A 27,112-nucleotide genomic window follows, 5' to 3' on the forward strand; every position below is an offset into this window, starting at 1 on the left:
CACTCATTGGAAATACATCTCAATGACAGATGAAACTTTATAAATTATTTTCTCTATTTATATGAGTATTTCCTTTTGCTGGAGTTCAACATCAATTTTCTCTTTATATTTTTATGATCATAAACACTGAGGTACTTTTAAAAAAACTGAGTAGATAGGAATGAGTTTTATTTTATATTTTCAATTAGTGATCTGCCAGAACGTCACATTGTGACCTACGATCACAACTGTTTTGAATGATTTATCCGTGGGTTGTGTGACTGGTGCCTAGTGATGTTCCCTGTGTCCTTTTGCTTTGGCACCCTGGATGTTTTCATTCCCTGGGGGAAGCTATCGTGGTGGGAGGGCAGAGTCGTGGAACAGGGCATGGGAAGGGAAGCCTCAGCTCCATCTTCAAACGTTGTTCTTTGAACACTGTCTGCATCCAGAAAAAAGAACATACAAAACTGAGACTCCTCCTGCTGCACTCCCTGGTTCTCTAGCAAAGCCACCACACACTCAGAGGCGTGTGTTCTGCCTGCTCCTGGTTTTTGTCCCCACCTCCACGGCCCACCCTCTCTGGTACAGGATGCACTTCTAGACACTGAAAGACAACCTTGGGCCTCCCGGCACTGCCCCATCCTCTCATAGGCCCACAGGGCCTCAAACTCAGCATGGCTTCCTCCTCTCCACCTAACAGGCTCTTCTTGGGTTTCTCCCCAGAGAATGTGTCCCTTGCCCACTCGGGTCATTCTCAGACCACTGGTCAGTGTGGGTTTGTTTTTTAGAATTAGAGATCAAGCCCAGGGCTTCACCCATGCCTGGCCCATACTTTACAGTCCTTGCCCAGGATAAGGGGTTGCTCCCTTAGTGCCTCTCAGATCCCCCTTTTTTTCTTCATCCTGCTGATCACCACCTTAATTTGGGTCCCAGGCGTGTCCCTCCTAGTTACAAAAGACCACAGGATCTCAAAAGCACGGCCCACCTGGCTTTGTCATTTCCAGCCCTCTTCCACTCTGTTCTGGCCTCTTCTCTACACTGCAGACTCAACTAAGTGGGTACCTTGCTCTGGGTCGTCCTGCCCACAGGACGAGGTCCGCTCTTCTTGGCGTGCTTGGAGACAGGGCCCTCTGCGGCCGGCCCACCCACTTCCAGCTTTCCGCTTTGGCTGTGGACTGCACTCTGCTTCAGTGAAAATACTACATCCTTTCCCCGATGACTTCTCTTCGTTATTCCACCCCATTCCCTCTGTTGAATCCTGTACACAGCTCCTTGGGGATGGGGAGGCTCACACAACGGACGGCTCCCTCTCTGGACACGAGTATGCAAGTGCCTGGAACCTGATCTTCCTTTAGCAAGGGACCAACCATGCCAGGTGCTTCTTACGACGGGAGGACGTGTGCTGCTAACCCCACAGTCAGAGCCGCTCAGATTTGCAGATGTTTGAGTCGCCTGAGGTCTGTGGTTTCTCGGTGATGGTGAGGGGGGCGTCTCAGTCCGGTATTCAGCACCGGTGCGGGGCTCCGCTGCAGTTCTGGCCGGCAGCGTGAGGGGGCGCCCGCGGAGCCTCTGAGGGTGCCCTGGGCGACCTCCTCTTGGGAAGCAGCCTGCTCAGCCCCATGTAGAAGCCCCAGTAATTCAGTCAGCTGTGATACTGATTCCTAGTTTGTTTGTTAGGATGAGGTGAGTTGTCAAATGGCGAACTTACTCCTACACGTGTGAATTTAAGGGAAATTTATAGCAATATTTTCTGTACATATTTTGGAGCTACACAGCTCTGGGTTTTAATTCTGGTTGTGCTACTTACTAGCTATGTGGCCTGTCAAGTCCTGGATGTCCCATTTCTTTTCTGTGAAACGTTAGCAGTCCCTTTTACAAACCTGAAACGAGATGGAGTTATAGAGTTCTTGACATAAGTTGAGGCACATAGTAGATTTTCAGGAAATAATTTTTTTCCCTTAAGAAATCCTTGGGTCAACTTGTGCACTTTCCAGACACACACTGCTCTCTGTTGTGTTGTGGAATGACCTCTAGGTCCACTCTGGCCTGGGATCCACTTGAGGCAGCCTTCACCTACTTTTTCTGTCTTCAGCTCTGTGCTAGGCACATGGCAAGAGGTCTCTCGGCCTCTGCCTGAGCTAAAGCTTGGTCCTTGGCAAGAAAGATGGCCTCCTGGGGCTGCTGTGGCCTGGAGCCAGCCCCTTCTGGCACATGCTGGCCCCTCCTTATGGGCAGGCCTGCAGGCTGCGACTGGCTGCCAGGTGTAGCTCACAGGGAGGTCACAGGAGCACCAAGGGTGGATGGCTGCCGTCGTCACTTCTGAGCCCCCACAATCCCACCAGTCTCTGTCAAGGGGATTAGGGGATCAAGGTGCCTCCCTGAGAGGCTTCCTAAATTTGGGGTGATGAGTACATTTCTCCAGGATGCCAGGCCACCCAGGAAGGAAGGAGAAGGTGCGACGCCCATGGCCTTGTGAACAGAGGCCCTGACCAAGTGGCCTTTGGGGGTGGGGGTGCTTCTACACAGGCTGCAGGTGGGGGACTTCTGCATTGAGTCGCTTCATGGGACCAAGAATCCCTCCGCATCTGGGTGAAAACCTGCCCCTGCCAAAGGGATGCAGCTCCGGGGATCTTAAAGTCTCCAGTTCGGCCAAATGCTTGAGCCTTCTGAGTCCTGTCTGTGACTTTTTCTTTATAAATGTGATAGTTGTGGGCCAAAAAAAAAAAGGATGTGGGGATAGAAGATCCTGGAAAACCCCGAGTTTTTCTGATGTTGGAGCAGGGGCACTGCTGAAGCTGTTACCAGAGATGGAGACAGGATATGGAAGACTTCAAGATGGGGGTTTCCTTTGGAAGTCACCTTGCATTAGACAGAGGGCTGCCTCCCTGGGGCACTGGGAAGCACAGGCTGCACTGACATCCAAACTTGAAGGAATTATTTTAAAAGAAAGTTTTATCATGAAGAAATTAACATAAAATAGAGCGAGTAGTATATTGCAATCCCATGTGCATCATGAATTTCCACTGTCTTGCTTATTCTTGTTTCTTCTCTCCAACTTTTTTTTGGGTCATAATAAAAACAACTCTATTAGCTTTATTTTAGGAAACTACTAAGACCTTATATAAAAATCTGTGATAAGAACCAAAGGGTTTGTGGGGCTAGGAGGGGATTTGGAGATGCTCTGTCTGACTTCCTTAGGTTACAGGTACAAAACCTGAGGTCTAAGAGGAGAGCCAGCCCTGAAGCCAAGGCTGAGTCTGGTTGGAAACTAGGCCCTAACTTCTGAATCTGGACTCATCCTGCACTGGACAGTGAGACATATGAGCTGCTAAAAGAGCTAAAGAAACTGAACTAAAGAAAATAGCAGAGAGCCCTGCAGGGTCCCTAAGAACTGGGAAGATGGTAGAGCAACTCACACAGGCCCAGAGCACTGCTGTTCATGCCTGAGTCAACTCCATTTGGTCCCTACCTCTAGAAATGGTGGTGCAGCTACCGTGAACCCTGTGGGAGGTTCAGATCAAGGAATTTAAGCCAGTGGCAGAGCTGGACCTGCATTGAGGTCTTAAAACCTCAGGGAAGCCCAGACCCTTCTGTCTGCTTGGCCAGATCCCTAGAGGAGGATGGGCACCCACATCTGAGTGCTCACAGCTAGGCCTTGCTTCCCGGAGCCCAGCAAATGTCTCTTGCAGCCTTATCCTGAGAGGGAGAAAAAAATCCCAGTGAGAACAATGGACTTGTGAGAGGAAGAAATACGTCTCTTTGGTAAGATGCAGTCACTGACTCTGTGGCTCTGGGTTCAGGACAGAGAATGTGGACATCTTCCCTGGGGTGGCTGGAAATGACATGGGCAGGGACAGGACCACTTTGGTATGAAGGTTTGTCGGAAGTGACTCTCTTGCCACCTGCTCAGGGAGCAGGGACTCTACCCACAGAGTCCTGCAAAACAGTGGGATCACATGTGCTCTAGGTCCCAAATACTTGACTTCCACAGGCCTAGGGACATCGGAGCAGCCAGCAGGGAGCAGGGCTGAGGAGACCTGTGCTTCAGAGGGCTGAGTGGGCCCAGGCCCAGAGCTACCCTTCAATGCTTTCTGCGGGTTGGAGTCCTCAGAACACATTTATCGTTGCTGTTATTTACCCAGTTTATGACGAAGGAACTGAAAAATCTTTTCCATGGCCACAGAGCTGCAGTGAAACCACAGTCGAGCTGCATGTGAGACAATGAGGAGCAGATGGCCCAGTGATGCTGTAACCACTGCAGTGTGTAAGCCCGTGACACAGTCACCTAATAACACATCCTCAGCCAAGTCCCTGTTGGTAAGCAGCACAGAACTGTTTTTGCATATGCAGTGCATGAGTTATGGCAGCACAAAAGTGCGCATTTGCGTGAAAAGTGCCAGTTTGTTAAATACGAACTTTATGAACTTTGATAGACTGTACAGTCAGCTTTGAAATAATGAAGTTGACATCTTCCAATTTGATATTTTATCTGTCTAGCAGTCAGCAAATATTTCATCTTTAGTTTGTGGGTTGATCAGACCAGCCTGTGGGCCTTCCCTCTGACCGGAAAGATTGCTGACACTGCGGTTCAGAGTAGTCATCCAACACCAGACTGCAAACCCAGACATTGTCACTCCCAGAGTTGCACCAAAGAGAACAATCTAGCTTGTCACGCTGGATTAGTTTTGGGATGGTTTCAGAGATTAGTCAGTTTATGGACTAACTTTTAATACATTTAAAGTAATTGTGTGTGTGTGTGTGTGTGTGTGTGTGTGTGTGTGTGTGTGTGTGGGGTAAGAGAGAGACAGAGATAGAGGAACTCAGCCCCCCAAAAAGCACATCTGTCTTCACTTATTTTGTAAGATAAAAGAATTATCTGTTGAAGCAGACATTATTTTTATCCTCTGTTAATTTGCTATTTTCTTTGCCAAAAAGTTAGTTTTCCCTTCCAATGAAATTTTTTTCATAAAGCCAAATGGGCTTTATGATCTAATGACTCTGCTTCTAAGCATATATACTCAAAAACCCGAGAGCAAGGATTTGAACAGATACGTGTGCGCCAATGTTCGCCGAGCACTGTTAACAATAGTCAAAACATAGGCATTAGGGCCGGGAATTTAGCTTAGTGGTTCTGCCACCTGCCTTGCAAGCACAAAGTCCTGATTCGATCGCTGGTATCAAAAAACCCCAAAAAAACCAATAACAAAAAAACATGGTGTTAACTGGGATAGTGGTGCATGCCTACAATCTCAGCTACTCAGGTGGCCAAGGCAGGAAGATCACAATTTGGAGATCAGCTTGGGCAACTTAGTTAAGAAATGACTGGGGAGCTCGGTGGTAGAGTGTTTCCTTAGCATATGTGAGGCCCTGGGTTCAACACCCAGTGCTGCAAGAACAAAACAAAAGCAAAACACACATACAAATAAACAAACAACGTAGGAGCAACTCAAGTGTCTTCCTGTGTATGAATGGATGAACACAATGTAGTAAATACATAGGAACATAGGTAGGATGTGATTCAGCCTTAAAAAGGCAGGAAACTTACACATGCTAAAACAAGTAAACCCTGATGACATTTTATGCTGAATGAAACAATATAGGCACAAAAGGAAAAATACTGTGTTATTCCACTTATCTGAGGTGCCCGGAATACTCAAATTGATACAGAAAGTAGGAGAATGGTTACAAGGGGCTGGTGTGGTGAAGGTGAAGAGTTATATTCTTATTTTGTTTATTGTGCTGGGTATCAAACCCAGAGCCTCGTGCATGCTAGGCAAGTGCTCTACTAACTGAGCTATGTCCACATCCCCAGTTGTTGCTTACTAGGTGTAGTGTTTAGGTTTAGGATGATGAAGGTATTCTGCAAATGGATGCTGACATTTGCACATCAGTGTGAATGTCCTTAATGCTACTGAATTATATGCTTGATAATGGTGAAAATGGTAAATTGTATTCTTACATTTGAAATGCTGGGGATTGAATGCCAGGATTCTGAATGCTAGGCCAGCACACTACCACAGAGCTCCACCCCCAGCCTCTCCAAGTATATTTTATATTATCTGTATTTTGCCACAGAAAAGGCAAATGGCTTTTCCGCTCAACAACTGTATTAAAACCCAGTTCTAGCCTGTCTGTTTGCTGCAAACTGTGCGTACTGCCTCATTAAAGGGCAATTCATTCCAGCCAATCACAAGGCAAGCTCAGGTATCACTAAGGAGATGCAAGCTGCCCACGTTACCTGGGAAGCCACAGAACCATGTGCCCCAGCCACAGGTGAAAGGCACATGTGCTCCAGCAAGGAAGCAAAGGGGTGGGGAGGGTTGAGGTTGCTCTTGTGGGAAGCCGCTCACTTGTGCAAGGGCTAGCTCCCTCTCCTGAGATGGCGTTGCTCACTCATGAGGTGGAAATTGTCACTACCTGAGTCCTCCCCACTGAGCCCCACCTCCTCTTAAAGCTGGCACATTGAAGACAGAGCTTCCAGCATAGCGACAAGCCGTGTCTGAACCACAGCACTGTTACCAAACCTAAATACCTTGAGGAAGGACCCTGATTAGTCCTCGTTGGGTCAGATACCTTCATCAGGACCAATAAAAGATAAGTCAGGTTGGGTCAGAAATTTAGCTTAGTGCCTTGCAAACACAAGGACCTGAATTTGATCCCTGGTACCGAAAAAAAAAAAAAATCAGGGTGTTGAAGTTGGTTTTTTAGCAAATCTGATACCTCAATTGGAACCTTGTAATTGCAATTGGTGAGTGGAAAGTTTATCGGAAAAAGGTGTTGTTTCTAAAGAGGGGAAAGGTGTGGGGAAGACAAGCTAGGTGATATAGACACCTCACACAGTGACAAATCAGGAAAGACCATTGTTTTCTTTACTTAGAGAGGGTCTTCTTGGCAGTTGGCACAGTAATTTGGATTATTCAGCAAATATACACTCCTCTTGCTGGAAGATTAACCTGTGATGTGCTCCCTCCAAAGGGGTGTTAGCAGATGACTCAGGAAGAAACCTAAAATGCACCTCTATAGTGAGACTTGTGCTTCTGTGGCCTTGCCATCTGCATGAGGAAAGTCTGCCCCATGGAAATGACCAGTGCCCCAAGAATGGGAGATTCAGAGAAGAGAGCCAGTGATCCACAGGTCTGGACTCGATGCACATCAGTCCTAGTCAATCTGCAAACTGGTGGGCAGGGTGTTGAATGGTTACTGGCAGAGGGTGCTGAGGTTTGGGGGATTTTAGTAGGCAGAATTATAGTAACATAGTCAACTGATATTTCTGGCATCTTATGATGTCTGAATACTTATGTTTATAAAATCTATATGTGAATATTCATAGTGGCTTTATTCATAAAAGCCAAAAATTGTGAACAAATCAGGTGTATATTAAAAGGAGAATGGATAACAAGACAGAATATCCATACAATGAAATATTTTTTTCAATAATAACGAGGAACTTGTTACTGATATATAGTGGACCCTTGACTTATTAACTTAATTCATTCCCAAGGGCTGGTTGTAACTCAAGTAGATCAATGAAGATTTGGGCTTCCCTATACAGCCTTCAAAGTCTCTCTCCTGTAAACAGGCAGGTCTCAGTGTCCTTAAAAAGACACTGGCCCAGGATTTCTCAATGCACCCCACATAAGAAAGGCTGTTGTAATGTTCCTTCCAGAACTCCTTAAGGGTTATATCTGTATCTGAGACAATCTGGAAGCACAAACAGCCGGCATTCTGGTCGTAACTCAAGACTTTGACTCAAGACCCCTAAGTTAAAACTGAAATTCCAGTTGTAACCCAAGTTGTTCATATTCAGCCCAGTTTTAACTTGAGGGTCCACTGTACACAAAGATGTGAATGAACATCAGAATCATTATGTCAAGTAAAAGAAAGTAAACATGAATGGGTACACACTGGTTGGTTTCATTTATATGAAATTCCAGGATGGGAAAAAATCTCTGACTACTGTAATGATAGGCAGATTGACAGTTAGCTGTGGCCAGTGAGTGAGAAAGGACTGACTGGAAGGGCGCAAGTAAATATTTTGGGACAGTAGAAATTTTTATATTTTGTAGAGATGTTTGAGATTTTTTTTTTTTTAGAAATTACACATCAATTAAACCAAAGTTAAGAAAAATCTGTTATTTAACTGCCCTTTCCTCAGGAAAAAATCCACTAAATAATACTATCTGAATCTCCCTCCTTTCTACAATGCAGATCCAACCATGCTAAAATCCATCAAACGTTTCTGCTTTTTGCTCGGTCCCAACCCCCTGAACCAGTACACACAGCCCTGGGGCCCTGAGTTCTGCTTACCTCTTAACACTCACCCACCCCCAGAAGTCTCCATTTCAGCCCATCAGAAGTGCAGTTCTTGGGACACAACTGTGCGTATTTACAGTGCTGTGCTCTCTGCCTGGATCTCTCTGCATCCCTGAGAGCCACCTCCAGAACAGACCTCCTCCTCTGGGCAGGCCTCCCCATCTCTTCTAGGAAGGATCTTCCTGTCATTTTTATCTTGCCACTTCACATCCTGCAGTTGGCCTTTGCTGCCTTGTTTGACACCCATTACACTGTGTGACTGTAACACACCCTTGTTGACATGTCCCTGCAGCCCAGCTCAGGCCTGGCAGGGGATTAGGATCAGTGAAGTTTGCCCAGGAGTTGGCTGTCTGAACTTTACCCCTTGGTGTGTTTAGGCATTGACTTTTGCAGAGGACTGCCCCTCTGGGCCCAGTTGCACTTTCTGTCCTTGTCTACTTCTGCTTCTTTCGTTTGGCTAAACTTTTTCTACCACTCAGGGCAGTGGAAAGTCCACGGCTCTTGGCCCCAATCACTTAAATGTCCTATTTAAATAGGCTTCCTCCTGTACTTCCCCCAAGATGACATTTGGGGAAAGAAGAGCCTTTGTCTTTTGCATTGTTGAGTAAAGTTCAATAGAGAAACTAGCAGTTTCAGCCACAGCCTCACCCTGATTATGAAGCAGGCCATTAGTAAAATACTCAGTGTTATGGCAATGACAATAATAGATACCACTCTGCCAGTAATTATTCAACACCATGTCCCCAGTTTGCAGATGGCCTGGGACAGAGCTGTGATGAGCTCTCGAGCTGTGAGTCCGCTGCTGGCTCTGCTCCTCAAATCCCCATTTTGGGGCACTGGTGGCCTCCATGGGGCAGACTTTTCTCATGGAGATGGCAAAGGCACAGGAGCACAAGCCTCACCACATCTACCACAAGCTTTGCAAGTGCCAGTCACAGAACCAGATCTTCTGGAGGGACTGAGGATAAGAAAGACAGTTCTCTCTCTCTCAGAGCACTGTGGCCTGGAGCCCCACTAAGACAATGTGCTCACTGCAGTGTTAGGCACCCATTGCCCAACCAGCACTCACAGAGAGATTTTCCTATTATTGGGGGGTGGCTAGGGAAGGCTTTATCTGACTGGGAACTGAAGGTAGAGAAGATCCAGAGATGTGGGAATAACAAAGAAAAGCCATTTTTAGCTACAGGGGATAGGAAGAGGCATGGCTGGCTCTCAGAAGCACCTGGTAGGCTGAAGTTAAGTTGACTGGGAGTCTGACTCAGAGCCCAAAGAGCCCTGAAGAGTTTGGGCTCCTTGTCACAGGCAACGAGGAACCCTTGGAGGATTGTGAACTGAGAGTGGAAGTAAAAATGGACACGAAAGTAAGAGAAAGGAAAGACCATTCTGGCCACACAGTTGCAGGTATGGGTGTTCAGAAAAAGATGAGGAAGGATAATTAGTGGCATTATTTATTGCTCATTCCTCTCAGATGGTTGACTTTATGCAGGGCTATCCAGAATTCCAGTGTCTCTGCTGCCTTCCTTTTCCCTCGTTCTCTTCTCCATCCGTTGCCCTTTCATCTCCCTTGTGGTTTCTATATCCCTTGTTAAAGCATCCAATTCCACTATCCCAGCTTTATGACACTCCCTCCTTCCCTGCCACATGGAGTTGTTTTTTTGTTCGTTCCTGAGTAAACAGAACCATTAGGGGGAAATCCTGCTTGCTGGCTGCCCTTCTAAAACTTCCTGGAGACTATTCCCCTTAGAGAATCCCAAGCTCCCACCAGAGACATATCACTTCAGAACTCTGGCTTTTCCTGATAGGGTGTGAGGGTTCATTTGTCTCCACTAGATTTTCTGACCATCTTGGCCCCATGGGACCAACGAAGATGATGGGACATTTGGGTGGCTCCTCTGCACCTTCCTGCTCCTCTTTGTGTTCTGGTTGTATCTCTTTGAGGACTGTTCTTCTCTAGAGGCCTTGGAATAGGGAAGCAACCAGGCTAAACTCAGGAAGCTAAAGAGCCAACCAGGAGTAGGGGTTCCCTTGAGTCACCTCTGATTTGGTGAAAACCCAGAAAACTTCAACTTCCACCTGTAGGGAAAAGTAAAGTGACATCAGTAGTCTTCCCCAGGTTAATGCCTTGTCTTGGAGATTGTATTTTTTTACCTGTTCATTGCCAGGCCTTGGGGCTGTTTCTCCTGTCTTCACCAGAACTCACTGTTGGCATATGTAGTGTAATTTTTCTGGTCTGGCAGAAAAATCCCCAGTTGCATGAGTCACTCCATTGAAACTGGCACACCAGAGAGCAGATCCCCACATGTCAGGTGAGGAGAAAATCACATGGTCATTGTTTTAAGCCCCTGATTTTTAGGAGGTCATTTGTTAGAAATAAGTACATAACTGGAGCATGCATGTGTAAGTGTGGCAGCTGGCATAAGCACAATGAAAGCACACGAGGTTGTAGTTCATGTAGATGAGGGGTGATCAAACACTACAGTGAATGTTTAAGTTAAAAAAAATTATTATACTGAAAGAACCATTGCCATTAATTCCCCTCAACATACTCCCCTTGCTTTGCACGCACTTATCCCACCATTCTTGCCACTTTCTTTTTCTTTTTGGTACTGGGGATCAAACTCAGGCCCTTGAGCTCGTGAAGCAGGCACCAGAACCACTGAGCTAAATCCCCACCCCATCTTGGCACTTTCTGAAGCAGTTCTGGAAGTCCTCTTTTGTGAGTGTCTTATTGTGCACTGTGGCTGCCTTGATGTTTTGAATCAACTCAAAATGTTTACCTTTCATGTTCATTCTGACCTTGCAGAAGAGTCAGAAGTTGTACAGTGCTAGGTCCAGTGAACAAAGTAAATGAGGATACAGCATGACGTTTTTGTTTAACAGAAATTGCCTTACCAGAAGTGATGTGTGACAAGAAGCATTGTCATGATAGAGGAAGAAACAATTTGCCTATTTCTAAGACCATAGTCTATGAACATGATTTATTAAATGCTCTAATGAGCAAATCATGGTATTCAGAGTTCACCATCGTGCTCCTGGGTACAGATTCAGCTTGAATAATTCCATCAAGGTCAAATAAAAGTTACCATGACCTTGATGTTGGATCTTGCTTGATGTGCTTTTCTCACATGAAAACTGAGTGATTTCCATTGAAAACTCTGATCCTTGGTCTTAAGATCATAAAAACCATAGATCCAAATTCTATCTCCCTTAATGACATTTCTTTTTTTTTTTCATTAAGTTTATTGGTACATTTAAGGTAAATAATTGGGATCTTGTACTTTTACATAATCCATCTTGGTTCTTATTTTTCCCCACCCCGTACCCTCCCTTCACCCCCCACCCCTCCCTATTTACAAAGATTTTGTTTCCAGTTTTCCTTTTCTCATATTTTTTCTTTTCCCTTGTTTCCTTCCCCCTATCCTTCCCACTTCCCCTTCTCCTTTAGATCTTTTCTTCCTATTTCACGTTATCACTTATACCATTTGAACCTTATTTACACTTTAGTTTCTTTTATACCAGAGAAACTATTTGGTATTTTCGTAAAAGGATGGAATCTGAAACAGCACAGTCTCACATCTGCAGTGAAATGACAAGATTTTGTGTTAATGCATTGTTTGTGATTTATGATTTACAGCACACTTTAAAACACACCTCTTCCTATGGCAGCTCACACTTGACTGACCATGCTGGACAAGTTAAAACTTGCCAACATCTTTACTAGGATTCAGTGCACTGCCTCTGTATGAAAGATCCCTGCTGGGGTAGCCCACTTTCTGGTCCTCCTTCTGTCTCTTAGACAGAAGCTATCTTTCTTCATTACATTTTTCCTACTGTTGAAAAACAAAAATCCTTGCTTTTCATTGGATGGTACGCAACAGCATTGTTCACTGTCTATTTTGATCACGTGATAATCATCACAAAAATGAATTCAAAGCACATTAAAAATGGAAGAAATTCCTAATTCACTGTTGGGCTGACAAATGCCACAGGCACTTCCTCGTGTATGCGTGTGTTTTGTTAGGAACTGAAACATGCTCTCCCACTGAAACATGTTCCCAGCTTCCCAGGCAATAGATCTGTATTAAGTGTGGAAAGGTATGATAAATAATTTGCAGCCTGTCGCCCTTGGCCCACAGTAGAGCAGGGTCACATGTACGCATTTCTCAGAACCTCAGAGTTGTTCCATGGTCTCAAACTGGGCTCAGGCCTTAGTGTGAAATGCAGAGAATCTCTAAATTTGAAGCTACTGCAGTGATCTCTTAGTTATTCCTTTCTGCAGAACCTTGGACTATCTACACTATGCTAAAGCTTCCTCTAGACTGAAAACTCTTTTAAGGAAAGAATTTTTTCTTCAATGCTTGGAAGCAAACCAAGGGCTTCATATGTGCTAGGCAAGTTCTTTACCACTGAGGTACATCCCCAGCACAGGAATTTTTATTTCCAGCACATCATGCAGGTCTGGGTACAGTACACAGTACTACCTCAGAATGCATTTATGAAATAATGGATACACAAATAGCTTCCAGGTCCTACCTACCGTGGTCAGCCTGCTCAGAGTGTACTTAGGGTGGACTCAGTTTCATGCAAAAGTCAATCTGTAGATTAAGCAGCTCAGAAGACAGGCAATAGTCTTTATAGTCTTTAAGTAGGCCCAGGAAATACAGACTGTAGTGGCATGGAGGAAGGACACTCCCATGCCTGACATTGTTTCATGGTCAGCTATTTGCCTCTAATCCTCCCTGTCCCTCCACCCTCCACCTCAGACCTTTTGCACTTTATATACAAAAATAATGATTTGGGGTTTAAAAAAATACTTTGTCATTCTCTTTCTCACCTACACTTGAAAAGCAATTATTTGGAAACTTCCCAAAGTACATCAATACAAGCTACAATATCTGAGAAGTTTTAAAGCAGCTCTCTTTTTTTGATCCAGATCAGGAATATGAAGCCCTAAATATAGTTGGCTGTGATAAGTGCATTTTTTATTCACCAAAGATCAACTAGTTGCCTTTCTGGGGTCCAGGCTAGAGCACTGGGTGGAGAGAGAATAAAAAATGCTGAACTGCAACTCTTAAGCCATGAGCTTCTACTATTTTTTCATAAATGCTCAGCACCATGCAAATGAAACAGGGGAAGAAAACCCAATTGCCCTACCCTTTTGGTAGTTTTTATGATGCCCAGAGATAATCTGAGGTAAGGAGCAACCTTCCCTAGGCTTTTTGCACCTGGAGACAGAGGGGCCCAGTCTGGGAGGACTTTCCCAGGCAAACTCTGGAGACATAGGCTTCTGCAGAACTCTAAGCTCCTTGTTCTATAAGGATCCCATGTTGATCTGGGTAGTCCCAGAAGTAAATGCCATGAGGAAGTAGGCAGGTGTGTGAGGGGTAAGGAGAACTGGAAGGGGAAGAGGCAGTGATCTGCCAGAGACTATGCTGTGCAAACTGACTGTGTGACACAGAGAGGGAAGGCAGGTGGAGGAGAGCCTTTGACTGCTATGCAATGTGGAAAGGTTTCTACAAGCTCAGTGGCTCCTGAACTAGTCACTTGTCAAGGGAAGTTGACTTGTAGAATGGTCTTCATGTTCTTGTCCTGCTGTCACTGGCTGGGAATGGCCTGTGGGATGCAAGACCTCAGTGCATAGTCAGGGGTAGAGTTGCAGGGAAGCAACAAGTCTGGACTCAGTTATCCACATAGGAGGTTGGCACCCTAAACAGCCCTCTCCCTTCCTACTTAACCCTGTGGTGACAAGAATACAAGTTGCACATTAATTTTCTTCCATTTGCAATCAAAATCACTCCAGCTAGGGATGGGGAAAAAAGTGAATTCAAATTTTCCAGTAACCATGAACCCTCTCCTTCTCTAGTCACTGCCTCTTCAGTGTGCAGCTGCCAGGCAGGAATGGTTCCCCACCTCCCCCAAGGACTTGGAAGCTGCTGTAATTGCTATGTACTCAGGGAAGGAGATTCAAAATCCACCCCAAAGTCCCAAACATTCCTCTGAGCCATTCATTTCATCAACTCTGCCAAGCTTTACTCAGAAGCCCTGCCAAAGTGAAATAAAACGACAGATCTGCTGTTCACTTCAAACTGTGCACTTAGGAAGTTATGCACTCACTGGGTAGGGAGGGGACCAGGAGCCAAATTCCTCATTAGTCCATGAAAACACAATGGGGAGTTCACTCTGCCTGAGCACCTACATTTCAGAAGACATGGTGCTAGACAATTTCAACTGCGAGGTTAGTGTGGGTTACTTCTCTCTACCATGGAAGCCCTGGCCAGGCACAGAGTGAGTAGGGAAGACACGATTGGCTGGGACTCACCCAGGGCCTCTGACCTGAAGGCCAGCGCTCTCTGCATTCTCACAAATATTTGTTCCATACATCAGGCAGTTTACCTGACTTAAGAATAATAACTAAGGTTTAAGGCCTGACTTTATTTTCTGTCAGAAATTCTGAAGTAAATAGGAGGTGCTTGGCCCCCTTCCCATAGCGTAGCAAGTATCAAGCAGTACTACCAAATACATCAACCTTGAGGGGCCCCTGCTTCTGACACTCAGGCCTCTTAAGTGTCCATTCTTGACTTTCTATTAATCTGGCTTATCCTCCACTCCCCTGCTGCACCAAAACTTTTTTGGAAGGTGAAATTCACTACTATAAAATTACCATTTTAGAGCATAATATAGTGGTACGCACCTGTAATCCCAGAACTCTGGAGGCTGAGACAGAAAGATCACTGGGAGTTCAAGGCCAGCCTGAAAACTATGTATCAAGACCTGTCTCAAAAAACTGAGAAAAAAAAAAAAGTGAAGTCCAAATAAATGACCAAAGCAGGATGCTTTTATATTTTTTAGACAAAGAACAATGTATTTGTGCAGGACAAATGGTATCTGGACTAGGGTAGTAAATCTAAGGATGTTACTGAGATATGGGGGCACGGTTGGAAGCTCCTGGAAGTTAAGGCAGTTTCAGAGTTTGTTTACTCAGGTACACTGCAGCCCCAATTACCAGCCACAAGGCTCTCCAAGCTACAGCTCCCCCAGTGATTTCAGCTTGAAACTGTCAAGTCTGCCAGTTTGGCCTATTTGAGAGGGCACAGCTTCAGCTCCTTTAGTACTTAGGAATGGCCTGGCCGGGTTTGGCAATTCTATCTGAAAGTTTTTCTCAGGAGCCGGACCAATTTACGTTCCCACCGGCAATGTGTGAGAATCCGGATTCCTCCCCACCTCCTCACATTTATGACTTTCGAACTGCATTAATCACAGGATGAGGAAGTGACCTCTTCAAAATACTTTCCTCTTTCACATTTTAAACTTTCTCTTTCATACACAGCCTACGCAAGAAAGTAGGAGGAAGGATCCTAAACCATGATGCAAACAGAAATTCCACCGGCCAGCAGCTATCGCTATGGGTCACATCCTGCTCAGCTCTGCTGCTGGCTGCCTCCATCTGCCTGCACAGGTCCCAGGCGAGCCAGCTCCAGGCTGTCCTCCCCAGCCCAAGATGATTGACCTGGAGTTCAGGTACACTCAAACTCTGGCCCAGGAGTACCTGCTTCACGTCCTACAAGTACCTCATCGAGGGACCAGCCCCAGCAGGACATCCAGAGTGCTACAGGATGTAGCTTTCTCAGTCCAGGAAAAAGTTGAAAAGAGTCTGAAGCCAAGCTTAGACAGATTTGATGTGGCGTCCATAGACACTGCCAGGACAATATTCAACCAGGTAATGGAGAAGGAGTTCGAGGATGGAGTCATTAACTGGGGACGGATTGTGACCATATTTGCTTTTGGTGGGGTCATCCTCAAGAAACTGCCAGAGCCGATTGCCCCAGATGGGAACACTTACAAGGAGATTTCTTACTTCGTGGCTGAGTTCATAATGAACCACACAGGAGACTGGATACGGCAAAACGGAGGCTGGGTATGTGTTGTGGACATTGTCTTTATCGTTCTTCCTGTCTTCTACTTCTTTACTTTTAAAAATGTGAAATAGAAATTGAGTTTCCTTGCCAATTAAAACAATGATAAAACACCTACCTAAGGGTTTTATTTTCTTTGGGCTGGTTGTATTAGAAGTTTTAATTTTTTTAAATTAAAAAAAGTCCCTTTTGGCTCATTTTTAATGAATCCTTGAGCTGGAAAATACTCCAGTCTCCAATTTTTCTTTCTAACAATGTGAATCGTGGTAGTGAGGTCTGGGAACCAAAAAAACAGTTTCCTGGAGAAGGTAGGGGCAGCTGCTCACACTTAGCTTGGCAGTTGGCATAACGATGCAGAATTAGTACAGAAAGATTGCTATTAGATGCTGTTCAACGTAGGCATTCATTATGTTGCAAAAGACAGGTGTACATTTTGCAAGTTTATTACTTGCAAATTGATTTTTTTCAGTTTTTTATTATAATAAATTCTGGGCTGTTAAAGCTTATTGATTAACAAAAACCACACACAATGTACTGTATCACTAACAAGAGCCGTTTTAGAAAGAATTTTTAAGTAAAAATTCAGTTTATTATCAATGCTTCAAAAGCCAAGGCTATGAAGAACTGGCATTGATAAGAAGCCTTTCAGAGCTGAAGGTGATACTTTCCTTTCTGTTCCAGTACACTTAGTACTTATTTTAAAAACATCAATTATATCTCTCCCGAGTCTCTTTCCAATGCCCAGCTCTAGCTAGCTTTCACCTCTCCCAGGTTACTTATTATTTTATATGCAGAACATGCCGATTGAATAAGTCCAAAGAAAATACACACACATGTAGTGTTTTTTGTTTTCCTCTTTGTTTTGCTATTTTGCAAGGTCTCAAACTCCTGGGCTCAAGTGATCCTCCTGCTTCAGCCTCTGAGGTAGCAGGAATTATAGGGCCATGCTACCATGCTCAACTAATAGATTTTTCTTTTTCTTTTTCTTTTTTTTTTTTTTTTGCCTGTGGGGAGATGGCTGGGGGTTGAATGCAGAACCTTGTGCTAAACACATACTCTATCCCTGAACTATATCCTCAGCCCCATAGTATTTCTTTGTTAAAATTTTTTATTTATAAAAACAAGTACTTATAAAAATAGGGCACAGTACTTATTTTGCAACTTCTTTTTCAATCAAAGCTATTTAAAATAGTAATCGTTAGAGTCCTTCATATCTTCCATTGTATGTAAGTGCCATTGACTAGCTAGCTGGCCATTCCAGCTGATGGATATTTAGGTTATTTCCAGATCTTGCTGTCACAAATAGTACTTTCCTGAGTATCTTTGTGCCCCTTTTCCCTGTATGTACATGCACATGTGTATGTGTGTGTGTGTGTGTGTGTGTGTGTGTGTGTCTTTTCTAGGGCAGATGTTGGGTCATAGGACTATTGGGTTATGGTGTGTCTACTAGACCCTTGTCTTCCAGCCTGTTTCCACTGAGTCACTCTCCCCAGCAGCTTGTGAGAGCTGCCCCTGCCACCAGTGGGCTGATTCACACAGACACTCCCCATTCAATGACCGAGTTCAGTACCTACGACTAGGTCGTTAAATGAATTGCTTACTAAATGAGGAATTGTATGTAGTATGTATTATACAATTACAACATGCAGAACAATCAAATGGTCAAAGGAGATTCTGAGCTGACGATTTTGCTTTTTGCATAACTCTTACATGCAGTACTGTGATGTATAACAGAACATACAACTACAGTACTGTACTGTATAATACAGTCAGCAGAAATTACAGTATGGTATAAACAAGGTATACTCTACAAAAATAAGACCTCGAGGACCTATAAACAGTGTATAGGACTATACAAAGGAAAGGGTGGCTCATAAATCTGAATATTTGTTAAACAGATAATGCCTGTATTAGGTTGTAGCAATCTTGTGTAATTTCTCCAATTTGTTGTTTATCTTGTGTTGGTTCTTGTTTTCTTGGTTACTAGTAGGGCTACATATCTTTGCATATTGAGCATCTTTTCATGTGTTTTTTAAGCACTTATAATTCTTATTCAGGGAATTACCTGTTTATAGCTTTTTCCCATTCTCCTATCATTTGGTTTTTTTCTTATTGATTTATAAGGAGTCTTTGAATATTGTGGATAAAAATTATGTTTGTGTATAGCAGATTTCTTCTAGTTTGTTGATTATCTTTTAAAACCATAGCTGTCTTCAGTTGTTATGAATGTTTAAAAATTTGATCAAAAAAAAAGTTCGATGCAAGCCAGGAGTCTATGCCTGTAATCCACGCTCCTGGGGAGGTAGAGGCAGGAGAATCTCAAGTCCAAAGCCAGCCTAGGAAACATAATGAGACTCTTCTCAAAAACAAAAAATAAAAAGGGCTGGAGATGTAGCTCAGTGCAAAGGCCCTGGGTTTACTCCCCAAAAATGCATGAGAAGAAAAAGCCATCAGGTATGTTAATCTTTTACTTTGTGCCACTTACTGTTTGTTTAAGGCCTTCTTGCCTAACAGTAGGCCTTATTAGAACCAGTCTTCTTTCTCAATCATGCCCTTCTTCCGGAACAATTCTCTCTTACTCAGCTTGATGTAGGCTGCGTGAAGCCTGATCATGTTCTCTTCTGCAGGAAGCTATGCTGAAGGACTCAGCAACATTTTTGCCACATTGTGGAAGGCAACTTCTGTACACAGAAGCCACATACCGGATAAGCCTGTAGAGAATGCCCAGCTTGCACACTTGCTGTGAGTGGGGTGTCTCTGCCTGCTGCCCAGCAGGACACAAGGAATACAGGACAGGAAACACCTGTAACTCAGAAATTCAACTTCATAGTCCATTCTATGAGCACCTAGAACACAGAATGAATGGGGTGTAAGGTGGTCTCCTAGAATTTCCAGACACGCAGTCTTCTTTTACAGGGCTCTGGTGTGAGCATGGTGTGGCCAGCATGGAGGTGTTAGCGCACACACTAAACACACACTCATCCTCCATCGTGTCCCACATGGGTTCCGTACTCCTCCTCAGCCGAGGCTGTGGACGTGCTGGGGTCACACTGAGACATCACGTCCAGGCAATTCCATTGCTCTGTTCTCAGCTTATGGGAGACATCAGTCCTGCTAATTCCAGGGGATGCTCTTTGGCATCAGTGCACACAGCCGTGACAAAGTGATAGTTTCACACAGTGCTGTTGTCAGATCTGCTCAGGTTGATTAATTAGTGCTACTACAAATTGAATCTGGAGCCTCTGCACTGAGCTACATCCTCAGTATTTATTTTTATGTAAGAACTACTTATTTAAATTTATGTATTTATTTTTATTTTGAGACAGGTCTTGCTAAGTTGCCAAAGCTGGACTCAAACTTGCAGTCCTCCTGCCTCAGCCTCTCAGTGCTGGGGTGACAGGCATGTGCCACCATGCTTAGCTGCATGAGTTTATTCTTGAATGATTTGTTTCATCGGAAATGTGTGATCACATGCCGATGCTGCCGAGTCAGAGGCCCGCAGAAGAGGGAAAGAGGCATTGCACAACTTTATCAGGTGGCACCAACTTCTCCCTTTCTATCCTTCTGAAAAAATCTCTCCAAACACATACAGTCATATCTAATTATATTTTTAAAGTGCCAGGAGACTTCATGCAAACTTCTGGGTTGGGAATGTAGCGGTAGCGGTAAGAGCACAGTATAGATACTGAGTGCCGAGTATGACTCAGATCTGGGTTCGTTTCCTGGCCTGGCACTGGTCTCTGTGTGACTTGAACAAATTGTACCATTCACCTAAGCCAGCTCCTCTTCAGCAAAACTGGAGGGTGTTGCACCCTATTTCCCAGGACTGATCAAAGATCAAATCAGTGACTAAATCAAAGCACTTAGAACAGTTCTGTAACTGTGTGCTCAACACAAGCTTGGGGGGATGTTTATAGCCAATAGTGGCATTGCATTGCTTCCACTGAGGGCATCTGGTTAATATATTTAGTCTCCATAAACTATGTGACCAACTACAGCTAGATATTAGTTGTCATGTAAAGTAGACACGAGAGGGAAAAACAAGGCTGGCACAACAAAAATGGGGCTCACAGTCTCATTCCTTTTTCTTTATTATCAGTTTGAGCACCTATCCTCCTTTTCCTTCCTTTTTTTGTTTGAGACTCTTATCTCTTTCTTCCTCTTCCATGTTTTCTTTATTTTCTCCTGTCCCCTAGACCAGTTTGAAGTGCTAAAAATTGAGGATCTCTGAAGATCAGATGAAAGAGCCAGTGTCATGTTTTATGGTAGGCATCATTAGCATTCAGAAGAAGAAGATGGTTCTTGAAAGCCACTAGAATGTGCTGTAGTAGGGCACAGGTGCTATAGTCCCAGCTACTGGGGAGGCCGAGGCAGAAGGATTGCTTGAAACCTGGAGTTCAAGGACAGCATGGACAACAGAGTAAGACACATGTCAAAGGAAAGAAAAGAAGAAAAAAGAAAGAGTAAGCTTGAGATGAAACTCATGGCTCTCATCCCTTGGGATCATTCTTTCTTTTGACCCATTCCTCTGGGATGCGGCATTCTCCTCTGCCTGTGCTGAAGAAGTAGGAAGATTCGTTGGGCCTTACCTCCGTGCAGGGGGCATCATATCTACTGAATGAATCTCTAGACCTGGTACTTAGCACAGGGCCTCTTCTGTAGAAGGTGTCCAATGAGCACGTGTTGATGGGGGGATTGAATGAGTGTTAAAACAGGAGGTGAATCTTGACTTTTTTTGCTTACTGGAGGTGTAATCTTGGGTGTAATACTGAAATTCCCTGCGACACAGAATCCTTACATAATGTGGATAATAATATGTGATACAATAATATATCCACAATGTTCAATAACGACATAATAATACCTGCTTCAGAAGGGAAGGTGAAAGACAAGAAAAACACTTTTGTGAAAGTGCTTTGTGAACTGTCAAGGACTTTTCAACTATGAGGTTATGTGGGAAACTCCAAAAGGTCTAAATATGTAAGTTTAACAATTTATCTAAATGGCAAAAGAAAACCCCTTTTAAAATAGGGCTGTACAGAGTGGTACTTTCCAGGTAAGTAGAACATTAAAGCTAGAATCATAGAAGTGAGGCCAAAAGGTTCTTTCCCCTTCCTTCCTTCCTTCCTTCCTGACTGCCTGTCTTCCTTTTTTCCCTCCCTTGTTCCTTCCCATCCTGCTGTAAAGATTGGCAAGGATAATTTGAGTCCAAGGGAATGGGCAGGCTAGATGTACAGAGCCATGAAGACGATTGAGGGATGGTGAACCTTTTAGAGACTGAGTGTGCAAATTGCAACCCCAAACCCACTTATTTAGGGCAAAGCACCAACACTGCAATTAAACCTGAATACTGAGGTTTTTATTTTTTAAAAAAGCAACTTGTACATTAACATCTTTTGTCTTAAAAGAAAAACAAATAAGTCTGCCATAAGTTTGCCATCACTGAAGTGTTCAGTTTGGCAAAGCCATTTTCTGAAAGTGGTATGATCTTAAAAGCTGGAAAATATCTTTTGGTTAAATAGATTTGGGGAGCCACACTCTTTTTATGTTTCTTTCAATTTTTTTGAGGGGGTACCAGAGATCAAACTCAGGACCTTGCGCTTCAGAGGCAGGCAGCACCACTGAGCGAAATCCCTGGCCCCATTTCTTTCAAATTTTAAAGTGAGATGTAAGATCATTTAAGGAAAACCCAGGAGAAATGTAATCCAAGCGAGGCAGAAGCACATGACAGTGACACTGGAGTCAGAAAAAAACCTTCTGCTGTGGCCACTGGAACAGCATTCTGGCTTGGGGACCCAGCCCCGGCTTCAGACCCCTGTCCCATCCAGCTGCCTTCTTCCCCACTTGACCACTTTCATAACCTACTGCCTCTCTCCCTGCTCTTGTCCCACTCTACTATGATCTGTTCGCTATATAGCAGACAGAGTGATAGTTTAAAAAATGGGAATTACATCATAACCTGGCCTAAGCAGACCCCTCTGAGATACTCCTTCTCCCTGGAAACAAAATGCAAAGTCCCGACCTCTGGACTCAGAGCCCTGCCTGATCTGGCCTCCAACCATTGCCCAAGTCGCATTTTCTATGAATGTACTCTGCTCTATCACAGCTCCAGCATCCTGGATAAGCTCCACAGGCTCTGCCCCAGGGCCTTTATACTTGCTCCCTCCTCTGCCTGGAATGGTGTTCCCCCAGGGGTCTGAGTGGCTCTCTTTTTCTTCAGTTCTCTGCACCAAGGCTGCCTCCTTCAGGTCCTCCTAGACCACTACATTAGTGGCTGGCTCCCCACAGCCTGCTCCTTCCTCAACAAGAGCTTTTATCACTGTGTATCACATTTCACATCTGTTGCTTAGCGGCTTGTCATTTGGCTGCGTGGCAGAGACTGAAGGCCAGTTGGGGTTTGGTCACTGCTGGGGAAGAGCTCTCAGATGATTGTGCGGCTGTATAGCTACAGAAATGGGAATAACCTGGTATTTGCCATGTCTTTAAAAAGTTCCAGGGATTATTGGCATCCTTATAGTCTGTTCTCTGCTGCTGTAACAGAATATTGCAGACTGCATAGTTGATAAGGAAAAGAGCTCATATTTCTGGAGGCTGGGCATGCTGAGGTCTGAAGCTGCATCTGGCTGCTTTGTAATATGGCAGAAGGTAATATGGTGAGAGTAGAGGAAGCGGGAGAGGGAGAAGGAAAAGGGACTGGATTCCCCTTTTTGTAACTAACCTTTCCCCCATAAAAGCCTTAATCTATTCTTGCAAGCACAATCCCCTACCTCCACCCCCCAACCTTTGGAATTAGAGCTTGAAATCAGAGCCACCTGCAGGCTAGGATGTGCTCCACCACGGAGCTATCCCTAACCCTTTTTATTTTTTATTTTGAGACAAGGTCTCACTCAGTAGCTCAGGCTGGCCTCTAACTTTCAGTTTTCATGCTTCAGCCTCCTGAGTAGCTGGGATTACAGATGTGTGCCACCATGCTTGGTTCAGACATAGATTTTTAAAATATAGGCAAACTCGATGAACCATATACTGTATTTAATTAATTTATAATCTATAACTATAAAACATCCCCACAAAAATGACTTCTAGCCTGATGCCCTCCCGTATTTTAACAAATGAGAAAACTGAGGCACAGCAACAATAAGATTCCTACGACAACCCAACTCTTCAGTGCCCAGACTCGGATTGTATATGAGTATTCTGCTTCTTTCCACTGCATTCCTTTCCAAACAAGCCTGAGAAGTATTGGAAAATTATTAAAATAATGCTATTAAGTGTCTTTCTAGAAAATATTTGCCCAGTGTCTTGCAAGTTCCAGGGGCAGATATCTCACAGCACGACTAATAAGAAAATACGAAAAAGGGAACCCATATGGTCTGTGTGACATTCAGAAGGGAATCAGAGCTGTGGCACTATCTCTCAGCATCACAGAGAGCAGGTCACACCAGACAGGGGAAGTCTCCACGCAGATTGCCCAAGAAAGGCCACTGTGTCTACGTGCTGGGTGTGGGGTCTGTGCACAGGGAAGGAAGACTGCGCCCCTATCCCAGTGCCCTGGTAAACACGTGGGGTTTTCCATACACTTCAGGGATGTAGACACTTTCTTTCTCTGCTTCCTAGAATTTTCATTACCCAAAATCAGTCAAGCGCAATGATTCCTTATTATGACAACCAAGGTCTAGTGTGTTTGGATAGTTAACATGTCATCTTTCTAATAAGTATTCAACTTCTAAAGAAAATAGGGGGAACCAAAGAAACACAACGAATGAATTCAGCTATATGATGATGAAAAACTTGAAATTACAATTAAGGAATAAAGGAGTAGGAAAATATTTACATTTACCATAAAAGAGTTCATTTAAATGTAAGAGAAAAATCGTCAAGCCTTTCAATAACTAAAAAAGGAAAGGCTGTTGAAAAGAGAAACATAAATCATTAAAAGTGTATAGGAAAACATTACTAGCAGCTAAAGAAATTTACATTTCAACACAGTCTTTTTGTTTTTTAGACCAATTAAACTGGCTCTGTGTAAAGCCTATGAAATGCTCAACATCATTTTTGAATCCCAGCTCCTACTACGGATAAGGATAAGGCCGTGATGTTGCCCCAAAGGACCTTCTGGAAAGCAGTGTGTACAGATATCCCCAGCTTAATGCCCTATGTGTTTAATGACTGCTTGGACTTTAGACCAGCATTTGGGCTTATGACACAGGCACGTGAGTGGCAGTGTGGCCCTATTGTGGCTTCTTTTACTTTTATTTCTGCTGATTGTACTGTACTGTGTAATACTGTAGTTTTATGGTCTGTAATACATCACGGTACTGCCTGTAAGAGTTACGCAAATACAAGCAAAGTCATCCAGTCAGTTTCCTTTGATCATTTCTTTGTTCTGAGTATTGTAATGCATATACTACACACAATTCTGCACATTGAACTAGTGGCAGGACAGAACCCAGATATTAAGTGAGAAGTGCCTGTATTCCAGGAGGCAGGAGTGCTGTGATTACCTCCTATCATAGGTACTGTTAGTACATGAGACAATCTTCCAAAAAACTAAGGGTGGGGCAGGGGAAACACTTGGCATTCACTATGCAAGTGTTATTTCTAAGAAGGGGGAAACTGCAAACAACCCAAATGCCTAAAAATCAGGAACTGGCTAAGTAAGTTGTGTCATCTCAAATTAGTGGAATATTCTGTAACCTTAGAAATGTTACCTGAGGGCCAGGGGTTTATCTCATGGCTTCCTGCCTTGCAAGCTCAGGGACCTGAGTTCAATCCTCGGTACCAAAAAAAACCCAAAAAACAAAAAAAAGAGAAATGTTGCCTGGAATGTGTGAGGTGATGTTGAAAGTGTTTATGCTGTAATTATGCACACCCTAATTATGATTGTACTTAATGTACCCTGTGAGGGCAGTGGCATTAACTTCTTTTCAAAAATTTTTTCAAATGTGTTCTTTCCAAAAATATTTTCCTGGAGGCATTGGTGGTATAATGGTTAGCATAGCTGCCTTCCAAAAATATTTCCTTTAATGATGCAGTCCATAGTTTAGGGGCATTATTCCTTGTTTAACAACCATGTTCTGTTCCTGTGACCATATTAAATGAATTGGTAGCTAAAGGAAGAATTGTATATAGTTCATACATTACAATATTTAGAACAAAGAAAAGGTCAAAATAAACTCTGACTTGATCACTTTGTTTTTATCTGTGTAACTCTTACATACAGTGCTCTGATGTATAACAGAACATAAAAGTACTGTATATACAACCAGCAAAAATGGCAGTATTGTACTGTAGAAGAAGCCACCATAAGCTTCCACTGCTGCTCACTCTCCTGTGTCCTAAGTCCGAATGCAGATCATAAGGCTGAGCAGCATGTCGCAAAGACGAAACAGTCATCAAACAGATGGGTCATTAAATGAGTAATTTCTGTGTATAACAATACATGTACAGTGAGGGTGCAATTTCATGTCAGTGATTGAGCAGTGGACAAAGAATGCTCAGGTCTGCCTATTTCAGGGAACAGCAGTCTTTTGTTAAATTGAACCACTCTAGTCCCAAAGAAGCCTGACACATAAAATAATACACTGCACTGCTGTGGTTTGAGTGTCCCTTGTAAAACTCATGGTGAATGATAATTGCCACTGTGGTAGTACTAAGAGGTGGACCTTTAAAGGTAGATGAGGAGTTGGGTGTGGTGTTTCCCTGTTACTCTGGAGGCCGAGGTAGGAGGATCATAACTTTGAGGTGAGTTTGGGTGACTTAGCAAAGACCTTGTCTCAAAATAAAATTTAAAAGGCTGTAGATGTAACCTAGTGCTTCTTGGGTTCAATTTCCAATACAAAACAAACAAACAAAAAGCAAAAAGCTATGTCTGGTCTAGCAGAGAATGAATCATAATAGAAACAATCAACTTTTTCATAGGTTCAAATGCATTAGTCTAATTTGAATTTACTCTGAATCCTCATAATTCCCCATATAATAGCTTATAATTTAAATGAATTTTAAGTGCTAGACACTTGAAAGAGAAAGAAGAACTTGCTCTCCCCTTTACCTGTGTTTGCTGTGGCTACCCCTCTTTCTCTGAAAATAAGACCAAAACAGAAAATAGGCTTGAAGACTAGAGATCAGAAATACCAGCCCCAATCAGCCCATCCTGGCCTTCCCGGCCTTCACTATTCTCTTGCTCAGTGGCTGCTCTGTTTTCAGGGAAACAAGGTAGTCACTGTGGGTACTGAATAATTGAGATGTGACTAGTTTGAATCAGGGTGGAAGTACTAAATACTATTGGATTTTGAACATTTGGAATAAAAGATGAAATATCTCAATGATTCATACTGCTTGCATATTTAAATAATATTTTAGGTATATTAACTAGAATGTATACTAGCTATATCTTAAAATTATTTTTTGCCTGTTTCCTTTTACTTTTAACATGTGGCTGCAAACAATGAAAACCATACATGAAGCTCCAAGGGTGCTTCTGTGGGACATTGCTGTGAGTGAGGTCTAGATTTGGAGGCAAAGAACAACTATGAGAGGGGCAGGGTACAAATAGTGACGGTACGGAGAACTGACTACTTACACTGTACACATGAAAATGTCTTCACTTGTTATTTCAGCAAGCCTCATCTCCACTAATTTAAAAAATCTTAATTTATTCTCTCATAGGAAAACGGCTTTGTAAGGAAGTTTGAGCCCAAATCTGGCTGGCTGACTTTTGTGGGAGTTATAGGACAGATCTGTGAGATATTCTCTGTCCTGAAGCAGTTCTACTGACCAAAAAGGACAATGACTCTGGAGAGAACTACTGCCAACCAGACTCCTTCCACTTAAAATAACAAAAACAAAAACAACACTCACGCCCCACCCCTTTCATGATGTAACCTTTTCCTAAGGTTACAGGATTTTTC

The 27,112-nt window shown here is 43.6% G+C and overlaps 2 protein-coding genes across 7 annotated transcripts in view; one reads left to right on the plus strand and one right to left on the minus strand.

The window, feature by feature from the left end:
• Bcl2a1 (BCL2 related protein A1) overlaps positions 1 to 27,112 on the plus strand; it is a 48,231-nt gene extending 21,119 nt beyond the window's left edge. For 4 of the 6 annotated variants that reach the window (XM_033761130.1, XM_010621205.3, XM_033761128.1 and 1 more), the window contains 3 exons: positions 4,163 to 4,296; positions 15,620 to 16,207; positions 26,871 to 27,112. In XM_033761130.1, coding sequence (XP_033617021.1) covers positions 15,695 to 16,207; positions 26,871 to 26,978 — 621 coding nt within the window. In that variant the 5' untranslated portion in view covers positions 4,163 to 4,296; positions 15,620 to 15,694 and the 3' untranslated portion in view covers positions 26,979 to 27,112. Of the gene's footprint in view, positions 1 to 4,162; positions 4,297 to 14,508; positions 14,528 to 15,619; positions 16,208 to 26,870 lie in introns of those variants that run through there. The other 2 variants (XM_033761132.1, XM_033761131.1) reach the window with 2 other exon arrangements.
• Positions 178 to 4,097, minus strand: LOC104860173. The gene is made up of 3 exons (XM_010621262.1): positions 3,761 to 4,097; positions 1,042 to 1,586; positions 178 to 418 (listed from the first exon to the last, which is right to left on the minus strand). The coding sequence occupies exons 1-3, from the start codon at positions 4,095 to 4,097 to the stop codon at positions 314 to 316; spliced, it is 987 nt and encodes a 328-aa protein (XP_010619564.1). The 3' UTR covers positions 178 to 313.

Source organism: Fukomys damarensis, unplaced genomic scaffold (genome assembly GCF_012274545.1).
Source record: "Fukomys damarensis isolate Sample0158 unplaced genomic scaffold, DMR_v1.0_HiC HiC_scaffold_7, whole genome shotgun sequence".
Classification (NCBI taxonomy): Eukaryota; Metazoa; Chordata; class Mammalia; order Rodentia; family Bathyergidae; genus Fukomys; species Fukomys damarensis.